The sequence below is a fragment of the Stigmatopora nigra genome, chromosome 4 (genome assembly GCF_051989575.1).
Source record: "Stigmatopora nigra isolate UIUO_SnigA chromosome 4, RoL_Snig_1.1, whole genome shotgun sequence".
NCBI classification, from domain to species: domain Eukaryota; kingdom Metazoa; phylum Chordata; class Actinopteri; order Syngnathiformes; family Syngnathidae; genus Stigmatopora; species Stigmatopora nigra.
In genome coordinates, this window is record NC_135511.1 from 12,675,013 (window position 1) to 12,694,895 (window position 19,883).

At 43.4% G+C, this 19,883-nt stretch overlaps 3 protein-coding genes across 3 annotated transcripts; 1 reads left to right on the forward strand and 2 right to left on the reverse strand.

Annotated features, from left to right (window-relative positions):
- Positions 1 to 840: 840 nt before the first annotated feature.
- LOC144195046 (transmembrane protein 127) lies at positions 841 to 3,004 on the reverse strand. The gene is made up of 3 exons (XM_077714400.1): positions 2,314 to 3,004; positions 2,080 to 2,244; positions 841 to 2,006 (listed from the first exon to the last, which is right to left on the reverse strand). The coding sequence occupies exons 1-3, from the start codon at positions 2,549 to 2,551 to the stop codon at positions 1,696 to 1,698; spliced, it is 714 nt and encodes a 237-aa protein (XP_077570526.1). The 5' UTR covers positions 2,552 to 3,004; the 3' UTR covers positions 841 to 1,695.
- A 47-nt stretch (positions 3,005 to 3,051) lies between these two features.
- Positions 3,052 to 8,576, forward strand: LOC144195045 (putative cytosolic iron-sulfur protein assembly protein ciao1-B). Its single transcript, XM_077714399.1, has 8 exons — positions 3,052 to 3,362; positions 3,462 to 3,610; positions 3,691 to 3,802; positions 6,795 to 6,883; positions 6,953 to 7,154; positions 7,228 to 7,297; positions 7,387 to 7,623; positions 8,409 to 8,576. Exons 1-7 carry the CDS (start codon positions 3,224 to 3,226, stop codon positions 7,619 to 7,621), a joined length of 996 nt encoding a protein of 331 aa, XP_077570525.1. The 5' UTR covers positions 3,052 to 3,223; the 3' UTR covers positions 7,622 to 7,623; positions 8,409 to 8,576.
- Positions 7,700 to 18,723, reverse strand: LOC144195044 (U5 small nuclear ribonucleoprotein 200 kDa helicase). The gene is made up of 43 exons (XM_077714398.1): positions 18,459 to 18,723; positions 18,101 to 18,264; positions 17,561 to 17,732; positions 17,291 to 17,483; positions 17,158 to 17,213; positions 16,994 to 17,092; positions 16,745 to 16,897; positions 16,567 to 16,666; positions 16,326 to 16,462; positions 16,001 to 16,252; positions 15,774 to 15,911; positions 15,536 to 15,691; positions 15,248 to 15,418; positions 14,971 to 15,164; positions 14,770 to 14,893; positions 14,488 to 14,637; positions 14,175 to 14,417; positions 13,910 to 14,098; positions 13,629 to 13,826; positions 13,404 to 13,556; positions 13,253 to 13,333; positions 13,077 to 13,160; positions 12,795 to 12,901; positions 12,574 to 12,692; positions 12,356 to 12,510; positions 12,086 to 12,275; positions 11,830 to 12,003; positions 11,585 to 11,745; positions 11,277 to 11,504; positions 11,012 to 11,203; positions 10,772 to 10,950; positions 10,553 to 10,704; positions 10,377 to 10,485; positions 10,170 to 10,278; positions 9,904 to 10,093; positions 9,623 to 9,787; positions 9,335 to 9,456; positions 9,110 to 9,253; positions 8,859 to 9,035; positions 8,624 to 8,784; positions 8,454 to 8,535; positions 8,189 to 8,281; positions 7,700 to 8,111 (listed from the first exon to the last, which is right to left on the reverse strand). The coding sequence occupies exons 1-43, from the start codon at positions 18,501 to 18,503 to the stop codon at positions 7,962 to 7,964; spliced, it is 6,411 nt and encodes a 2,136-aa protein (XP_077570524.1). The 5' UTR covers positions 18,504 to 18,723; the 3' UTR covers positions 7,700 to 7,961.
- Between the last annotated feature and the right edge of the window lie 1,160 nt (positions 18,724 to 19,883).

The window sequence follows — 19,883 nt, forward strand, 5'->3', positions numbered from 1 at the left end:
AATATTTTTACCCTTTAGTTTAAACACCTCAGGGCACCTGGTGATGTAAAAAAAAAAATCCCTTTTCTATTAGCCTAAAATCCCTTGATCTCAGAATGTTTACCTGTTGAGGTATGCAAGTGTTGACTTGCGTTGAAGCAAAAACAAAACAAATTGAAAAAGATTTATAGTCAGACGAATGACATTTTGTAAGACAGGAAAATGTTGCAAGCCTTTTTCTGCTTTGGACTTTTGCTCACCTTTTATTGAAGTGAGTTCTAATATGCAAACATGTTTACAATTCACGTTATGTGAAGACAGCACTGTGAATGATTCAGGCTTTTATAAACTGCTCATTTTTTATTTTCAACTGAGAAACAAAAAACGGATGATTAGAGTTATTATTTGAGTACTTGGAGAACTATTTCTACGAAAATAGCCCCAAATGAGAAGTTACATCTCGAGTCATGAATTTAGAAGGTTTTTGTACAAACTGAAAAGTTTTATATATTGTTTTGTTTTCATGTTTGTAATGAATAAATTGCTTTATTAAAAAAAAAAAAGTTCCTTTAACCCAGTCAGTCCCAGTGCCATTTTCACCCAAAACAACCTTTAAAGGTAAATTGATTACAGATAAAGACACTTTTGTCCATCAATACTTATTAAATAATTGCAAATTGTTTTGTTAGCTTCCTTTCATTGCTTTCCCCCTGGTTGCACTCCTTCCAGATGTGTTTTCATATTGAAGCATTTAACAAATTTCCATTTCAGCCAATCGGATCGTCTGAATCAAACCGGCAAATTGGACTGGCAAAGTTGTGTAGGATCACATTTGGTAGACATTCAACAAATCGCACAGAAACAAGTATTGTAGTTTTGTATTTGGACTTTTTTAATATATGAACAATATTTACAGCGTGATGTACGTATACAAGATTGAAATCAACGAATAAAAGCAGAAATGCGTGAAACGGAAAAGCGGACGAGCAACTAGAATCAACACACAAATCACAGTTCAAATCTTTTCCACGCAGGTGGCGACCAAGTTTTAAGATGGGCACAAAAAGTATCTCACATGGACAAGCAGACTATACTGGATTACTTACACCGTACAAATCAAGTTGGATTGAAACAAATGTCATGCATAGAGCGTGCCGGCTGGCGCTCACTCCAGCCACTGCAGCTTTCTGTTGAATGTCAATTTTCGAGCCCAACAAATTTCTTCACCTCCATCTTTAAATGGCCGACCTGTTTTCTTCCAACCCAATATAAAAATAGTTTCTCTCCAGCTGTCAACTCAAGTACGAAATATGACCGCAGACATCTAACAAACCAATAAATAAGGGCTTTTTTGGTTAAAAAAAAAAAAGTTAACAACATTTTTCTCTGCACTTTTGCCACTTCAGCAATTCAAGCACACACATTTTGTCAAGACAATACGATAAAACACCGGCCGGAGCCAATCGACACGCAGTCGGTAAGAAGAATGGGCATCGCTAGGGCCGCTCCATTGGCGACGTCGTCCGCCGCGTTGACCCCTCGGCTTTAGGTGAAGAAGCAAGTCCTACAAGCCATTTACATGCAAATCAACATCATCTGGGAAAGTAAGAACCAATTCGCAGTTCTTATGTGCCAAAGCACTCGTCGGCCTTGGAGCGCTCGCGAGCGTCTGACGCCTTCAACTATTGGGAGCATCGGCCCGTAGGCGAGCGACCGTCAAGGCGTGTACGCGGGCGGCGGCTGGAACTGGTTGCCTACGTCGTACTCGATGGGGAAGCTCTCGCTGCTGTCCTCCATCTCCGAGAGCAGCTCTAAAGCCTGCTCCTCTTCCTCCGTAGGGTAGTGGCGCAGTAGGTTGGCGGCCGTGGCCAAGATGGACGCCCCGCCGGCACCCGCCACTAAGTAGAAGCTAATGGCGAAGGTCACGTAGACTAGGGAGCCGTGGTACTTCTTGTGCTGTTGCTGGAGCGACAAGATGAGCTCCGAAGCCCAGTAGCAGAAGCCGATGACGGTGGCACACTGGAGAACTGTGAAGGAGCCGAAAGCATGAGGAAAAATCTGCCAAACTTTGCCATAGCACGGAGAGAAGCGTAATCTGACCTGTGAGGATGTGCGCAAAGGCGTATCTCCGCGTGATTTTAAGAGCGGGGTACTTGGGTCCAAATACGTCCAGGAGGAATGCAGTCAGGCTGCAGAAGATGCCCAAAAAGCAGAAGGCGGCGATCACTCGGAGCAGCAAAATCGTCTGTGAGTTCACACAGAAATCTGAAAGACAAAAAGGCACGATATGATGAGTGGCTTCCCTCTGGATGTCCATGACATTTTGGTCCTCACCGTGCAAAAGTTTGGGGTCAACGTAGCCGAGGACGTCCGCTACTCCCAGCTCTTGTCTGGGGCAGGTGCCCCCGTGAACACGGAGCCAAGCCGGCTCGGCCAGAGCCGTGCAAAGGGCGGTGATGGAAAGGGCGCCGGGAAGAGCCGAGACGAGGCTCCGCTCCGGCTGTTTGGGCAACGCCGTGCCTCCTCTCCTCCTCCGGCCTCCGGGAATGCTCGAGCCCGGTGGGGCATACATACTCGTCCGGTAACTTCTAATCGCGATCTTTTCTCTAAACTTAAATTGGCGTCGTCGCGTCAAGAAGTCTTAGCGATCGCATATACACTTTCGACAAAAACAGAGTCAAATCGAGTGCGAATATTCCAGTTTTAGGAAAGAAAACATCGCCGACGAACAAGGAACAGATGGTCCTCAGGCCTTAACTTGGCGTATACGGATAGCTCAAAAGCTAACGTTAAATATCGTCGACAATTTGGCAAAATCAAAGTAAAACAATGGAAGAAAAAAGTACGGGTTTTTCGTTGGCGATCCAGTGAATGTCTTCGGGAAATGTTGCTTAATTCAATGAGGGGAAATGAAAGCAAAAAACAAACAAAACAAAGGGAGACAACGACGGCTTCCTGTAGGTTTAATGACTTCCTTGTTCACGACATTCTTCTTCGCCACGCTTTGAAGCACGTAGCGCTCACGCTGACCTCTATTGGCGAATGGTAAAAATTATGTTTCATTAAAATCTATCCATTGTGTCTCCCACAATGCATTGCGGCGATGCTTCCGTATGTGTAGGGTGTGCAACCGTCATTTGCGTTATAAAACACAACTTTTAAACATTTTGAGCATCAAAAGTCTCACAAGAGACTTTTCCGAATTTGTCATTCGTTAGGCAGGGGTGTCGTTTTAGTTTGAACAATGAAGGAGAATTTGACTTTGGTTCAGAGAGTGGAGGCGCATCCGGACTCTCGTTGTTGGTTCGTCGGTTGGAATCCAAACGGGTCTCTTCTGGCGTCGTGTGGAGGCGACAAGACCATCAGGATCTGGGGCCAGGAAGGTCAGTGTTTATCTTTTGCATCAGTATCGTCAGCCAGTTTCCTTTCTTGTGTGTGTCCTTCAATGAACACGTTCGGGTGTTGTGGGGTGCTTTGAGCAGGTGACACGTGGGTGTGCAAGAGCGTCCTGGAGGACGGTCACCAACGCACTGTCAGGAAGCTGGCCTGGTCTCCATGTGGAAATTATCTTGCCTCTGCCAGCTTTGATGCCACGACAAGCATCTGGAGGAAGAAAAATCAAGAATTTGAGGTCGGTGTTGATCTTTGCCATTGAAATGTTGGGTGTTTTCTCTTTATTTTGGACTAGAGAAATGATTATTGTTCTTTTAGATCTTGACCGTGTTGGAGGGTCATGAGAACGAGGTGAAATGCGTGGCTTGGGCACCTTCGGGCAACCTGCTCGCGACCTGCAGCCGCGATAAGAGCGTTTGGATTTGGGAAGGTACGTCTTCTTCTTTTTTTTTTTAACCCGTTCTATTATGATGCTTGAAAATGCAGATCCCGGAAAAGTTTAGGTTCCAACTACTTGATTGAATGTACAGGGTGAGGGTGAGGGTGAGGGTTATCTCGCTACGAGTATTACAGTGATACCTTGATATACGATATACCATGTCGTTTTTTGACTAAAAAAAGCCTTACTATACTATGTCGTTTTTTGACAAAAAAAAGCCTTACTATATACTATGTCGTTTTTTGACAAAAAAAAGCCTATGTCGTTTTTTGACAAAAAAGCCTTACTATACTATGTCGTTTTTTGACAAAAAAAAGCCTTACTATACTATGTCGTTTTTTGACAAAAAAAAGCCTTACTATACTATGTCGTTTTTTGACAAAAAAATGCCTTACTATACTATGTCGTTTTTTGACCAAAAAAAAAGCCTTACTATACTATTTCGTTTTTTGGCAAAAAAAAGCCTTACTATACCATGTCGTTTTTTTGACAAAAAAAAGCCTTACTATACTATGTCGTTTTTTGACAAAAAAAAGCCTTACTAAACTATGTCGTTTTTTTAACAAAAAAAGCCTTACTATACTATGTCGTTTTTTAACAAAAAAAAGCCTTACTATACTATGTCGTTTTTTGACAAAAAAAGCCTTACTATACTATGTCGTTTTTTGACCAAAAAACCCTTACTATACTTTGTCGTTTTTTGGCAAAAAAAAAGCCTTACTATACTATGTCGTTTTTTGACAAAAAAAGCCTTACTATACTATGTCGTTTTTTGACAAAAAAAGCCTTACCATACTATGTCGTTTTTTGACAAAAAAAAGCCTTACTATACTATGTCGTTTTTTTAGCAAAAAAAGCCTTACTATACTATGTCGTTTTTTGACCAAAAAAAGCCTTACTATACTATGTCGTTTTTTAACAAAAAAAAAGCCTTACTATACTATGTCGTTTTTTTAACAAAAAAAGCCTTACTATACTATGTCGTTTTTTGACAAAAAATAGCCTTACTATACTATGTCGTTTTTTGACAAAAAAAAGCCTTACTATACTATGTCGTTTTTTAACAAAAAAAAGCCTTACTATACTATGTCGTTTTTTGACAAAAAAAGCCTTACTATACTATGTCGTTTTTTGACAAAAAAAGCCTTACTATATTATGTCGTTTTTTGACAAAAAAAGCCTTACTATACTATGTTGTTTTTTTTAACAAAAAAAGCCTTACTATACTATGTCGTTTTTTAACAAAAAAAGCCTTACTATACTATGTCGTTTTTTAACAAAAAAAGCCTTACTATACTATGTCGTTTTTTTAACAAAAAAGCCTTACTATACTATGTCATTTTTTAACAAAAAAAGCCTTACTATACGATGTCGTTTTTTAACAAAAAAAAAAGCCTTACTATACTATGTCGTTTTTTAACAAAAAAAAGCCTTACTATACTATGTCGTTTTTTAACAAAAAAAAGCCTTACTATACTATGTCGTTTTTTAACAAAAAAAAGCCTTACTATACTATGTCGTTTTTTTAACCAAAAAGCCTTACTATACTATGTCGTTTTTTCTTAACCAAAAAGCCTTACTATACTATGTCGTTTTTTCTTAACCAAAAAGCCTTACTATACTATGTCGTTTTTTGACAAAAAAAGCCTTACTATACTATGTCGTTTTTTGACAAAAAAAGCCTCACTATACTATGTCGTTTTTTGACCAAAAAAGCCCTACTATACTATGTTGTTTTTTGAACAAAAAAAGCTTTACTATACTATGTCACTTTTTAACAAAAAAAGCCTTATGTCGTTTTTTGACAAAAAAAGCCTTACTATACTATGTCGTTTTTTGACCAAAAAAAGCCTTACTATACTATGTCGTTTTTATGGCAAAAAAAGCCTTACTATACTATGTCGTTTTTTGACAAAAAAAGCCTTACTATACTATGTCGTTTTTTAACAAAAAAAAAAGCCTTACTATACTATGTCGTTTTTTGACAAAAAAAGCCTTACTATACTATGTCGTTTTTTGACAAAAAAAGCCTCACTATACTATGTCGTTTTTTGACCAAAAAAGCCCTACTATACTATGTTGTTTTTTTAACAAAAAAAGCTTTACTATACTATGTCACTTTTTAACAAAAAAAGCCTTATGTCGTTTTTTGACAAAAAAAGCCTTACTATACTATGTCGTTTTTTGACAAAAAAAGCCTTACTATACTATGTCGTTTTTTTAACAAAAAAGCCTTACTATACTATGTCGTTTTTTTAGCAAAAAAAAGCCTTACTATACTATGTCGTTTTTTGACAAAAAAAAAGCCTTACTATACTATGTCGTTTTTAACAAAAAAAGCCTTACTATACTATGTCGTTTTTTTAACAAAAAAGCCTTACTATACTATGTCGTTTTTTTAGCAAAAAAAAGCCTTACTATACTATGTCGTTTTTTGACAAAAAAAAGCCTTACTATACTATGTCGTTTTTTAACAAAAAAAGCCTTACTATACTATGTCGTTTTTTTAACAAAAAAAGCCTTACTATACTATGTCGTTTTTGGCAAAAAAAAAGCCTTACTATACTATGTCGTTTTTTGACAAAAAATAGCCTTACTATACTATGTTGTTTTTTTTAACAAAAAAAGCCTTACTATACTATGTCGTTTTTTAACAAAAAAAGCCTTACTATACTATGTCGTTTTTTAACAAAAAAAGCCTTACTATACTATGTCGTTTTTTTAACAAAAAAGCCTTACTATACTATGTCATTTTTTAACAAAAAAAGCCTTACTATACGATGTCGTTTTTTAACAAAAAAAAAAAGCCTTACTATACTATGTCGTTTTTTAACAAAAAAAAAGCCTTACTATACTATGTCGTTTTGTCATTTGTATATATATATGCTTGTCACATGCTAATGTGTCAAAATGATTGGCCTCCAAAACCCTAACCCTCAAACTTTTTGGAACACCATGTAATCTTATCATTTGTGCTTCACAGTTGATGAAGAGGACGATTACGAGTGCGTTACAGTATTGAACTCCCACACGCAGGATGTCAAACATGTTGCGTGGCATCCAACGCAAGAAGTGAGTCTCGGCATGTCAAAGATTTGATACATTTTTTTGATTTTCTCACATTTTTATTTTTGAATGTAGCTTTTGGCTTCGGCGAGCTACGACAACAACATCTGCATTTACAAAGAAGTGGACGACGACTGGGAGTGTCAGGCCACGTTGAAGGGCCACGCGTCCACCGTGTGGAATCTGTCCTTCAGCGCCACTGGCGAGAGGCTGGCTTCATGTAGCGATGATCGTGCCGTTAAGATTTGGAAGGAGTACCCTGCCGAAAGCGGTCAAGGTGAGTTCACTTTTGCAAAAAAATACAAGTTCCTCTGTTCTGGGTAATGAGTGCGGCATTGTGTTGTGAGCAGGCGACAAGTCGTGGAAATGCGTGTGTACGCTGTCTGGCTATCACGATCGCACAATATACGACATTGACTGGTAAGATTTAAATACTTTGGATTTCACTTTTTTTGTCATTTTCATGGCACATACATCTTAAATAACTGTACACGTCTCTCGGTCTCCAGGTGTCGTCTGACCGGCGCTCTGGCGACCGCCAGCGGGGACAATGCCGTCCGAGTGTTTAGGGAGGACACGTCGTCCGACCCTGACCAACCGTCGTTCTCCTTGGCGGCGCACGTGCCCAACGCTCACGGCCAGGATGTCAACTGCGTGACGTGGAATCCAAAAGAAACCGGACTGCTAGCTTCTTGTAGCGATGACGGCGACATCGCCATTTGGAAGTTTCACGAGCAAGACTGAATGTGAGTGATGTTTTTGCACCGACTACTTGTACTTTATCTAATGAAGTTAATGTTAATGACAACACAATTACAAGGCTTTTCCTTATTGCAAAAACTCAGAATTTTTTATTAAAATGTTCACTGCTCAACAATAACAACTTTAACGTGCAGTGGCAAAAATAGACAATTGACTGCTTGACTAAAAGTGCCCACAGGAATTACAAATGACTGTGGCTGTTGCTAAACAAAAAATATTCAATGATGTTCTGGAGCTGACCTTAAACAATGAAAGAACAAGTACTTCAAAGTAAATGGGAAGAAAATGTTGGATAAATATTTACAGAAATCGACTTCTCAAATTAATCCGAGTCGCTATCCGCATCGCTGTCGGCCTCTTTGACGTCGGTGCTGAACTTGTACTCCTGGTCGCAACCCATGTAGGCATCGCTCATGAAGTACAGCGTGTAGTTGTGAACGCCCATCGCCGGTGCCACAAAATCCAGTTTGACCTGTGGGAGATAGAACATGAATTGCACTTAAGTTTTTCAGACAGTCGCCAAAAGGCAGAGCGCGCAGACTAACCCACCTTTGCTTTCTGTTGAAGCGTCAGTCGCTTGATGGAGATGAGGCTGTTAGATTTGGGGTCTCCAATCACAACCCACCAGCCCTCTTCACGATTCTGAGAAGCATTAGATGAAAATACTTAGATGTTAATCTTTACAGAGCAAAATACTCAGATTTAACACGCTCTGTCAGAAAGCTAGCATCACCTATGTGTTATTTATAAATTGTTATCCTCCTTACAGGACATTTTCCTTTCTTTCATCAAAGAACATTGGAAGAAACAATACCTGAGGGAACATGGGAGCAATGACAGGCCCAGTGACTTCCTCCTCTCGTTCCAGTTGGACCTGAACAAGAACTGGATTGCCACTGAGGGGAAAAAAATAAAAAAATAAAAATCTTGAAGCAAATGCTCAACATGGTGTCATCGCTCGCGCAAGTGAACAAGGTCACCGACCTCTTGATGTTGTCCTTATCAGCCACTTCGTAGGAAAGCTCGATGTTGGGATAACGATTGCAGAAGCGAGCCACATCGGCTATCTGAGCGTCGGACAGCTGCAGCAAAGCGCTTCTTTCCTCGTCCTCCATCTCCATGATGTCGAAGATGCTCTCCACGCCCTGATTCAAAAGTGGCGGCTCGTTACTCGACGGTCAGGACATTGGACGGCGGCGTGAGGAAACGGGCGATTTACCTTGTCCGTGCAGCGCTTGATGTGCTCGGAGGTGAAGAACGGGAGCTGTTTGAGGTAGGAATCCTTGGACCACATGGCCTGCGTGACCATCTGGGCCAACTCCATGGCTGCCAGAGCGGGGCTCAGCCAACCATTACTGGACAGCACGTCCACACAGGCCTGGATCAAACGCACCGCCTGACAAGAACAGCGAGACGGTCACTCTCCGGCTTAGACGGACGGACAAACGCACGCCACGTGTCAAGACTCACTTTGCTCAGGATCTCCTCAGTGTCCGACTGCAGCTCGGCGCTCAGCTGCATCCTGGAGAGGTGGGCCTGGAGCAGCAAGTTGGTCTTCACGTGGGGGTCATTGAACTTGGGGTTGTTCAGTTTGTGAGGCACCTTTTGTGCAAGCTGCAGGAGAAACACAATAAAATCAGACATAATTCCAGAGACCTTCAAACGTGCTATATTTCCTTGTTTAACACAACTTACCTGTCGAAGGAGCGCTTCCTCGTGATGCCTGATGGGAATGTTTTTATACTCTGCGGCGTTCGAGATGATCTCAATCAGGCCGCGGATCTTTGTCTTGGCGTTGAGGGACATACTGAACAGCTCTGCACAGCGGAAAGAAAACACTTAGTAGGGGTCAGCCAACAAAATAGAAGCGACAAATATCCAAATAAATTTGGACATTTAGAAAATCGCCAACATTTTCACTATGAAACACTTTTCCTCCCTCTTCACCACAGTCCAATAAAAAAAAAAAAAAAAAGTACAAACCGATAGTGGTGTAGTTGATGTAGTAGTAGGCAGCAATCATGCCCAAGTTGAGCGGCGCCACATCCATCTCGTCCTCGATGCTAATGCACTTGGACTGCTCCAGGTCGTGCAACGTGTTCTCCACCAGCTCAGACAGGTGATCGGACAAGTGGCGATGTGACATGCCTGGCGCAGGGACAAGTCGGCGTTGGAGATTTTATGTTGTCGAATTTTCTAGTCTGCTTGAGCTCAAGCTCAATTCAATGATGCCACCTTTAATTAGCCTTGAAAAGTGTATTCACCTTGAAGATTGTAGTAGTTGGGGTTCTGGGTCATGCGACGGTACAAGAATGTCCAAGTCAGGTAGTCCACGGCGTCCTGCTTGTTTTCTACCGTTTTGGTGACAATCTCAGCATTGAAGTGGTCGTGGAGACAATGGTCCAAGTGGGACTCCACGGGCAGAGGCTCGTACAAGAACTTCTTGAAGAAGTCCTATCGCCACAGGAAGAAATCACGTTGATTTGTCATCATTTACGACACTTAATGTTAAAGAAGAAAAAAAACAAACCTTCTTGGAGCCCTGACACATGATCACACAGCGTCCTTCGTCGTCAAGAATGGGCCTGTTGGCTTTGCCGACCATCTGGAGGACATCGTAGATGGGATAGTCCACATAGCTGTGCCCAGGATGAACAAGACAATGACATAGATCGTCAAATATTTTACAGCGTCGTTGTGTCCCATACGTCCGTGATTTTTCTCCATCTTTACTTACGCGTGTATGATGCCATTGTAGTACTGCGTGTCCATGACAATGACCAGATGCGCCGAGATGTCGACCCCCCAGCAGAGGGAGCGAGACGCCACCACCACCTGGACGGCACCTGGGGAAAAAAAGATCGGGGACCAGTCAGAAACCGTTCACTCTCATCTTCGTGTCTTGGCTCATACCAGAATTGAAGAGACGCTCCACGATTTTTCGCTCGCCGGCAGACAGGCCCTCGTGGAGGTAGCCCACACCGTTGGCCAGGGTCTCTTTCAGGGTGGCGTCGTTTATCTTATCCAGGAAGGGAGCCAGATCTTTTTCCGTGCAATGGAGGAACCTAAAGAAGACAGTTGAGTGAGGTCTCCCGACCGATTGGTAGTGGCAAAAACGGGACGGAAACCCACCTCTGAGGGACCACGTCGGCGGCACAGAAAGTGAGGATGTCGATGGCCGTGAGGCGGGTCTGCCTGCGGGACGGCACGAACACCACGGCCGGCTTGGAGGGCGAGTGCTTCATGATGGCGTGGTACACCGGCTTGGCCATGGAGAGCAGGCGAGTCTGAGTGTGGCTCACGTTGAAGCCCTGAAAAGGCAAGGGGTGGAGGTCAGACCACGTCGCGACGCAAGGCCGCACTTTCCCATACCTGGATGTGCAGCTCCAGGGGCACGGGCCGAACGTTGGGGTGGAAGTTGAAGGTGGCCGTGGTGCTGCAACCCAGCCAGTGGGCCACGTCTTTGGCGTTGGACAGCGACGAGCTGAGCGCCACGATGCGGATGGGCCGCTCGATCTGAGACGAGATGTATCGCATCCTCGAGCAGATGACCTCCAGCACCGGCTGGGGGAGGGAGCAGACGTTATGACGTGTTACCGCGGAGACGTTTCTCTCTATACGTGACCCGATGACTTACCCCATTTTCTCCTCCAATGAGGTGTGTTTCATCCACGATGAAAAGACTGACGTTTTGGACATTCTTCCTCTGCTTCCAGCGGCGGGACAAGATGTCCCATTTATCAGGGGTGCTGACAATAATGTCTCCCTTTCCCAGCAGTTTCAAATCAGTGCTGGTTTCTCCTGTGAGCAGCACCACCTTCTTGTTTAGGTAGTCTTGGAACTTTTGGTGCCAGTCCACAAACACCTAACGGTATGAGATAAGATGAGATAAGATGAGAATGCCCATTTTGTCATTGATAATGTGACCGCAAAGAGAAATCCCACCTGTTCAGCCAGCGCTTCCATGGGGGTGATGTAGACGCAGCGACCTTCCGCGTTGTGCAGTAGCATCCTCAGGATGGCAAACTCGGCACAGATGGTTTTCCCGCTGCCCGTGGGCGCTCCGACAAACACGTTGTCGTCGCTGTTGTACACGGCATTGAAAACTGGACGGATGCAGAAGAAACCATTACATTTACCACTGGTCTAAACCCCCCCAAAAATGTGTTGGTCGTCCCTTATTCTTTTACCTTGAGTTTGAATTGGGTTAAAGAAGGGAAACTTATTTTGATAGAGGGCCTCAAAGGCAGAGTTCCTGAGAGCGGTGACGGGGAGGGGCTGCAGGTCCAGCAACTCGGTGGGCGGAGGGTACTTCTCGGGGAGGATCAGGTGCCGGAACGACACTGGAAGCTGAGTTTCGCAGGCTGGGGCGATAATACGAAAAAAAGAATGAAACATTTGAAATTTAAAAAAGGGGGGGGGGGGCGAGTCTTTCGTTCGACTTACACAGCCAGCGGTCGGAAACCACGCGGATGAAGTACTGAGGAGGGAGGGGCTCAAACACCGGCACAAAGAAGGTCACCAGGTGCTCGTCCTGGGCGTACTTGGCTTTGAGCAGGAAATACTCGTGGTGGAGGATGACCTCGCTGTCCACGTCCTCCACCAGGATCCAGAAAGCTTCGGATGAACCGTGGATCTGAAACGAGGCGCGCGGAGGTTATGGGAGAAGTGCACGTGTGCAGTCCCAAACGTTATTGATGCCGTGCAAAGTATCACCTTATCGTCCCACTGGAAATCTGGGGTGATGGTGAGCTCCACTTTGAGGGTAGAGCGGGTAATGGGCTGAAGGTGAACGGCCAGGTCCAATTTGGGGAACTGGTGGACATATTTGTGGATGGTCTTGCCCATTTTGGGCATTCGGATCAGCTCGCCTAGAAAGAAAAAAACGCTTTACTGCCAGTCCGCGGGCGGGTTTTCAACAACGGGGAACTCACCGATCTCATTGTGGTTGAGGTCATAGAGTCGCTCGAAGGGAAAGTTTTTCTTCTCAATCTTCTTGATCACTTCTTCTGGCAACTTCTTAAACTGGCGCAGTGGGGACATTGACTGCCACCTGAAAAGAAAATTAGCATACAGTTCAAGATCTGGCTTTTTTGTAAAGCAATTCCAAAACGACAACAAAAAACAGCCAGTCCAAATTTCATGGCAGACTTACATTCTCTTGTCAATCATCTTGCACAGATTCATGGTTTTGTCCGATAGCTGAGCCCAGCCTCTGCTCAAAACAATCTCAAAGATGGCTCGCATCAGCCTTCCAGCACTCTGCAAAGGAAATTCAACATTTAAAAATGCAGGGTTGCATTATGTGTTGTGAACAATTTGTATGGAGATAAATGTACAATTCATTTTGACTGGGAGAGCCAGGCCAAGCAAAATGGAGACATTCATCACCCTAAATGTCAGCTAATGAGTTCAATAAATATGTGATAACACATACCTGGGTTACATAAACCATATCTGCCATGAGGGCAAAGCCTTCCAGTTTTAGCTGAGAGATGAATGCCTGGAGCAACACATTGATCTGTGGGGGAGGAAAAAGAAGGTCAATCATTCAATTGAATGGCACAGAAAAATTAACATTCAAGGCTAGCTAACTAGCTAGCTGAAAGTTACCTTGGCACTGGGCTCCTCAATGCTTTCCTTCACTGGAATGGGAACCCTTTCCAGCAGTTTCTGGAGTTCCAACTTCTCCTCCTAAAACAAACGGCCAAATTTGTAAGGATTATTCGATTAAGAGCAGACAAAAATTCAGGGTCCGCCCTACCTCTCTCACGGTGATGTTCCTGAACTCGGAGGAAAGGGAAAAGACGCGGAAGAGCTCAATCTCACTCAGGGTCGGTTTGAGCAGCTGGTTGTACGTTTGAACCGAGTCGTGTGTAATGTAGAAATGACTGGCGATGCGGCCTAAGTCGGTCACCTTTGGAGAGACCGCCAGCTAAGTTGAACTGCAGCCATTTGGAAAAATGCTTTGTGGAAACAAAACGCATACCTGGAAACTGCCCGACCTCTTGTCGTATTTGACAAGGCTGTTCTTATCCAGTACGTTGGCGGCCGTGTGCACCAGATCCGTCCGCCGGCAGTCCAGCAGCGGGTCTGATGAACGGTCATCGTGGGAGACCCCATACAGTGTTGGGTTGCGAAGCATGCGCACGTACAGGTAGGTGTAACCCAGCCAGTTTACAGCATCCTGAAATCAAGTCAAAACCCCAAAAACGTCACCGATTGTTTCCACGCTTAAAGCAGAAAGGCCGCCACCGTTTGTGAATTGACCTTCACGTTCTGGACATTTCCCAAGACAATCTCGGCGTTGAGCATGTCGGGAAGCTTGCCGACCATCTGGCTCTCGATGGGCAACTGCTGGTTGAGCAGGGACAGGTAATACTGCAGCTCTCCGTGGGACGTGATCAGGATTCCTTCTCCCTTGGTGTCGTACTGCGGACGACCGGCTCGACCCAGCATCTGAAATGTTCACCTCGTATTGGCAAACGTCCTCATGGCAATTGAACCGTCCATTCCGTGTGGGTTCGACACTCACCTGCAAGATGTCCAGGGCACCCAACTCGGTCCACCTGCCTTTCTCTGGGCTGTACACCTGCGTACCTTTGATGATGACCGTGTGTGCCGGCAAGTTGACGCCCCAAGCCAGAGTGGCCGTGGACACCAGAACCTGAATGTGGCGATCGGCAAACAGATCTTCCACCAGCGTACGGTCCACTCTGGTCATTCCGGCGTGATGGATGGCAAAGCCGTAAGGGAGCAAGTCCTTCAGCTCCAGGTTCTGTGAAAGGTGAAAATCAGATGTCAAAATTTTTCCACAAAAAAAAAGTTATTTTCTTTTTCTACTTTACCTTGCATTGTTCTGCCTCAGTTCGCAACACTTCGGTGGAAGCGGAGCCCTCTCGAAGGAAAAGACCGAGAGTGTCCTTCTCCAAACACATGTCTCTGATGGCCCTGGCTGTCTTTCCCGTTTCTTTCCTGGAGTGAACAAATACGAGTACCTGCCAGAAACAAATACAAATTAGTAGCCTGTACAAACCCCAATAGGCGATGTATGCCAGATACATCGCCATGCTTTGTATTCCAATAGGTTCCTCGATAGCCCGTTAATGTATAAAACAATAAACTCCAACCTGGTTCTTCCCAGCATGCTCCATTATCTTCTCATAGACAATTTCATTCATGATCTGGAATCGTTTAATAGCTTTCTTCTCCGTGATGCCAACATAAGTCTGTTCCAAAGGAACTGGTCGGAAACTGTAGAGGTACCGAAACGCGTCATTATTCAGTCTTTTTGAGCAACCCAACTAATCTCTAGGGTTCACGGGGTATACCTGTTATCAAAGTAGAAGAGCCCCTTGGCGGCATCGACACGCAAGCAGGTGGCCACGTCCTCGTAGTTGGGCAGCGTGGCGCTGAGTCCCAGCAGACGCACGTCCTCCTGAGTCAGCTCCACGTTGCGGATGGTTCGAGCCACCAGGGACTCCAACACGGGCCCACGGTCGTCGTGCAGCAAGTGGATTTCATCCTGTGCAAACGTTCACATTTCAAACTATGCTCACCTTCTATAACAATAGTCTTAATTTTTTTTTAAGTATGACTGGCACCTACAATGATAATGAGGCGCACTAGTTGGGTATAAGTCCGCTCTCCGCCTTTACGAGTGATGATGTCCCATTTTTCAGGGGTGCAGACAATAATTTGAGTGGCATTAATCTCCTCTTTGCATAATTGATGATCTCCTGTCAACTCCGACACCGTGATTCCATAGCTTGCCAATCGCTAGAAGGAAAAAAAGGGAAAATATAAACTTTTATTCTTTTAATGAAGTTAATTTCAAAGGATCTCGTTCTGCATCAATGGCAACCCAAGAGTGAAATGCAAATGAGGCTAACTTACCTTACTAAAGCTTCCCACCATCTCCTGTACCAAAGAACGCATGGGTGCAATGTAGATGATTTTGAAGTCATCCACATTAATGGTTCCGTCCAAGTTGATGTGTTTTCCGATTTCTCGGAGCATCGCCATCAGAGCCACGTTTGTTTTACCGGCTCCCTGCACAAACACGCCATATGAAATGTTTAGAGAAATAATATAATAGCTGCAGAGGCAACTCCAACGTGCAAAGTCAACCTACCGTTGGCGCGCACACAAGCAGGTTCTCATCAGTCTCGATGGCGGTTTTAAACAATTTGCTCTGGATACGGTTCAAGGTTTTATAGCCTTCAAATCCAGCTTGTGCATACTTGGGCAGCTTATCAATGGTAACAAGAACCTAGCAGTGCAATAATGAGAAAAAGCAATGATGACACAAATCCTACTGGCATGCATGTCTAACTACAGATCTGCTTCCAAAATACTAACCTCATCATCACCAAACGGCTTGGGTTTGAGTGCGGGAACGTGCACTTCTTCATAACCTTTTCTTTGCTTGCGAAAGGATCCATCTGGCAGCTGACAGCGCTTGTTGGCCATAAAATGGCTTCCCTGTGTGAAGGTTAGGTCTTCCAGATCCAAAAGTTGGCGCGGGGTAACAGTCTCTCCATGGCCTGTGTCCATTGCTTCCATGTCATCCACCCGCGATTTTCGGACCCTCTCCCTGCGAGAACGCTCCTCCTAAAAAAACAAAAATGCGTCCAGATACGATGCAAAAAAATAAAAAAGATACATATGAAGACGCGCGCCTTACCCGAATAATATCCTCCTTCTCTGTCTCTTGAAGCTTGTAGAGAATCTTTGAAAGTTCCTGGTCAGACTCCATCTTTGTGATGATTCGTTCCTTTTCTGCCTCGCTTTGAGCGCTTGCCAACATTGTACAATATTGGACTGTGGGAGAATTAAATTTGGACTCAAAATGCCATCTAAATGAGCACCTTAAAAAACCCTCTTTACTACATTTGAGAACGACAACAAAAGCCGGATTCACTTACTCATTCGACGATGTTGGCGAAGGATTTTAATGAAGTCAAAGGTGTTAAAGCCCAGCAGCAACACCAGCTGATTTTCACACTCCCTGTCATCACTGGCAGTCTGGAAGAAATGGACAAAAACTCAGTTCAGGTAAATGAGAAAAAAAAATAAACACTAAAGATGAAGTGATGAGCTGACCTTGAGAATTTCTAAAACTTCATCAGCTTTTTTCTGGGAAACGATTGCATCATCATAAAAACGACTGAGTTGCCGCTGGAGCCAAAAGGCATCAATGTCTCGCGGGTGGAGATCTTTCTTCTTCACTGTCATCACGTCGCCAGTGACACCAAGCTGAATGGGTCATGGAGGAGGGGGGTGGCAGAAAAAGGATCAATAAACATTTCAAGCTTCACCTCCACTATTCATGCAAATGGATGGGCCGCTCACATTGGCCGAAAGAGCAGAGCCCACGCCGGCTTCCTCTCCTTCACTGTCTTCATCCGAGTGTTCATCCCTCACTTCTCCATACTTGTCTTCATCGCCCTCCTAAAAAGAAAGGATTCGTTTATAAAGCAGAAATCCCTTAAAATTCAAACATCTAAGAAATATACCTCCTCATCAGATCCAAACTGGACATTGACACCATAAGTCTCATCAATGTTGTCATCTAGAAAAAGAGAGAATTGGTGAGGAAATTAATAGTATTGGTTATTCAGCGCACAGTGGTTTCATTGAAAAATATACCCATATTTTGCAAATCCTTATCGCCCCCATAGTCGGTGATCTTCTTTCCCAGGTTGACCAGCACATGGTAGCGGGTGTCATCCGCCGGGCCCAGAAGCTGCTCCACCTCACGTCGTCGCTCCTTGTCCCTCATTTTATCATTCTTTAGCACAGCCAGCACTTCATCAGCTGCGCCGCAGAGGATATCGCGTGGCTGTAAGGAGAAAAGACTGGAGTCAGTGGACAGTCATTAAACCAATGTTCATCTGGTAAAAAGTGGCCTTCACAAACCTGATCTCCTAAAGCTGCATGGATGAAACTGAGCAAAACTTCGTAGGTTTCTCTTGTTTCTTTGGTTTTGGGTTTGTATACAATTCCCACCATTTCATCAATGCCCTCCGACAGGAGAGTAAAGCCCTTCATTTTGTTGATATCATGTCTGTCTTCGTCTCTCTTTCGTCTCCTGTTTAGACAGAAAAATAAAGTTATATCACATGAGGATATATAAAATTGGGTAATAGATTTTTTTTAGAATTTATCAATGTGATCGATTTTATTTTAAAATTAAACACTTATATTACAACCAGGATTTATTTGCTGATGTTATTAACACATGGTAATCAAGGATCAGCAACATTAAATAGAAATGTCAAAATTATATATTGGACTTCAAGATAAAAAACGATTATTTTGACACATTCGATTTCAAGATAAATATATTATTTCGAACTGCAAGTGGTAGATATGGGCAAAAAAAAAAAAACAATACTACTGCATGTAGTCCAAAAATGTGAATCGATTGTCAAAACGTCAACAGAAACTTGTACTGACTTGTCTCGTCTCTCTTCCAGTTTTTGAGGTTTGGTTCTCTGGGCTTTGTCTCCCATTTTGGTTCCCTCCAGCTTCCCCACCAGGGACAGCACCTCTCCAGTGGGTTCATCTCGCCGAGTTCGGTCGATCAGGGAGCGATCGGCTTGCAGCACCAAGTTCGAATTCTACGTTTCAAAACACATTGAGTAAATCCCGTGTAGCCACAGAAGCTAATAGCTAATTCTCATACGGCAACAAACTAATCCAAACGCTGATAAATACATTCGATGAACAGATAAACAGTATAAGAAGTAAGTAAACAATCATATAGAACCCGATATGTTTAAATGCACTACGTATTATGCAAGATCCTACTTACCGCTTTGTACTCATACTGCAAGCTACGAGCGGTAACATCCGCCATGGTGCTACCTTGTGTAAGCTAAGAGCACACTTTCTTTAAAAAACGGATACGGACTCAAATCGACCACAAGAATCGTGACGTGCTCTTCTCGGAAAAAGATGTATAAATCATCGGCGCATGGCTTAAGCGTGTATCGTTCAAATTTCGATCAAATATTCCCGTTGGAGTCCAACTCACGCTACCACTACGTTCCAATAGCACCGCTAACACGAGCGGTGAATGAAATTACTTCCGCTTCCGGTCTCAGAGGTCACTGTACTGTGAACTGAGAACTGTAGCGCCCTCCGGTGGCTAAACATGTGCACATGCTTTACTCAACGGATCATAAAATCAAATCTAGGTGTGCAACTCAAATATTTGAACATGACGCAAAATTGAAGGAATGTTTTTTTTTTGTAATTTAGATATTTTGTTTTTTGTTTTAAGGACAGGTCACCATTGTTCAAAAATACAGTGATGTTTAACACACAGAAGGTAAACTTGCTTGCTGCAACACAAAATAGAAGCTTTAACAGTCATGCAAATTGCAATAAACAATATTGTGACAAAGAGAACATTTCTGCAGGTCTAGAATAGTTTTAAACCTTTCTAATCACATTAATTTCCCTCATAAGATGGAAAAAAATGTATTAAGAATGTGTAGTGATTAAAAATAAGTTTATCTATTAATCCCTTGAATAATGAATCCTGAAATTAGTTTTTGCACATATATGGAAAATAAAAACTCAGCTGCTTCAAATGGTTGTTATGTATTTTCACATTACAAACTATGCACAATACAGTACAATAACTTATGTCCTAAAAAAATGGTAAAGATTGCAAAAATAGAGAGACTGCAAATGAAATAATTGCACCCAAGCCAATTTGCAAAGATGTTAACATCTCTCTGTTATCGTCCTTTGTTCTTGTCTTATCCTGTTCCGTCACACCTACAATGGCAGACGCCAACATGGAGGGTGACATCACCCCACCTCAAGCGCTAGTGGAAATGACAAAATAGCACTTGTTCACAGAGGCAGATCAGCATGGAGCAAGTGCTTCTCTCCATTCATTTTCTCTTATTCACAGGAGGTCAGCATTTGTTGAATGTCACGACTCCCAAGGAATGTGCTGAATCTTCTTCTCTACTAGCACAGGGGTCAAAAAACATGGTGCCCATGAGGTCTGGCTTCATTCCCCAGAGACCAACAAATAGCCTGCAGGTCTCATCTAAAAATAGCCCGGTCACGGGCCATTATTTCCTGGAGGAGCTGTTGAAGTGACTGTAAACAGTTGTAAGGATTTTCCGAACAACACAACATATAAAACGTCATTTGAGAACATTAGGTGGCTCCAACTTAAAAAGGCCTTCACATTACTCAAAATCCAAGGTTTTGATTG

What these genes read in the sequence shown, in the direction of transcription:
- LOC144195044 (XM_077714398.1), bottom strand. Translation starts at nt 18,503, where the DNA reads ATGGCGGATGTTACCGCTCGTAGCTTGCAGTATGAGTACAAAGCG. An exon ending in CTCTTCTACTTTGATAACAG is followed by an intron (nt 14,894 to 14,970) that starts GTATACCCCGTG and finishes GTACCTCTACAG; the next exon opens with TTTCCGACCAGTTCCTTTGG. An exon ending in TACAATGGCATCATACACGC is followed by an intron (nt 10,279 to 10,376) that starts GTAAGTAAAGAT and finishes TCCTGGGCACAG; the next exon opens with CTATGTGGACTATCCCATCT.
- LOC144195045 (XM_077714399.1), top strand. Translation starts at nt 3,224, where the DNA reads ATGAAGGAGAATTTGACTTTGGTTCAGAGAGTGGAGGCGCATCCGGAC. An exon ending in CAGGATCTGGGGCCAGGAAG is followed by an intron (nt 3,363 to 3,461) that starts GTCAGTGTTTAT and finishes TGCTTTGAGCAG; the next exon opens with GTGACACGTGGGTGTGCAAG. An exon ending in CGTGGCATCCAACGCAAGAA is followed by an intron (nt 6,884 to 6,952) that starts GTGAGTCTCGGC and finishes TTTTGAATGTAG; the next exon opens with CTTTTGGCTTCGGCGAGCTA.
- LOC144195046 (XM_077714400.1), bottom strand. Translation starts at nt 2,551, where the DNA reads ATGTATGCCCCACCGGGCTCGAGCATTCCCGGAGGCCGGAGGAGGAGA. An exon ending in TGACCCCAAACTTTTGCACG is followed by an intron (nt 2,245 to 2,313) that starts GTGAGGACCAAA and finishes TTTGTCTTTCAG; the next exon opens with ATTTCTGTGTGAACTCACAG. An exon ending in CTTTGCGCACATCCTCACAG is followed by an intron (nt 2,007 to 2,079) that starts GTCAGATTACGC and finishes GCTCCTTCACAG; the next exon opens with TTCTCCAGTGTGCCACCGTC.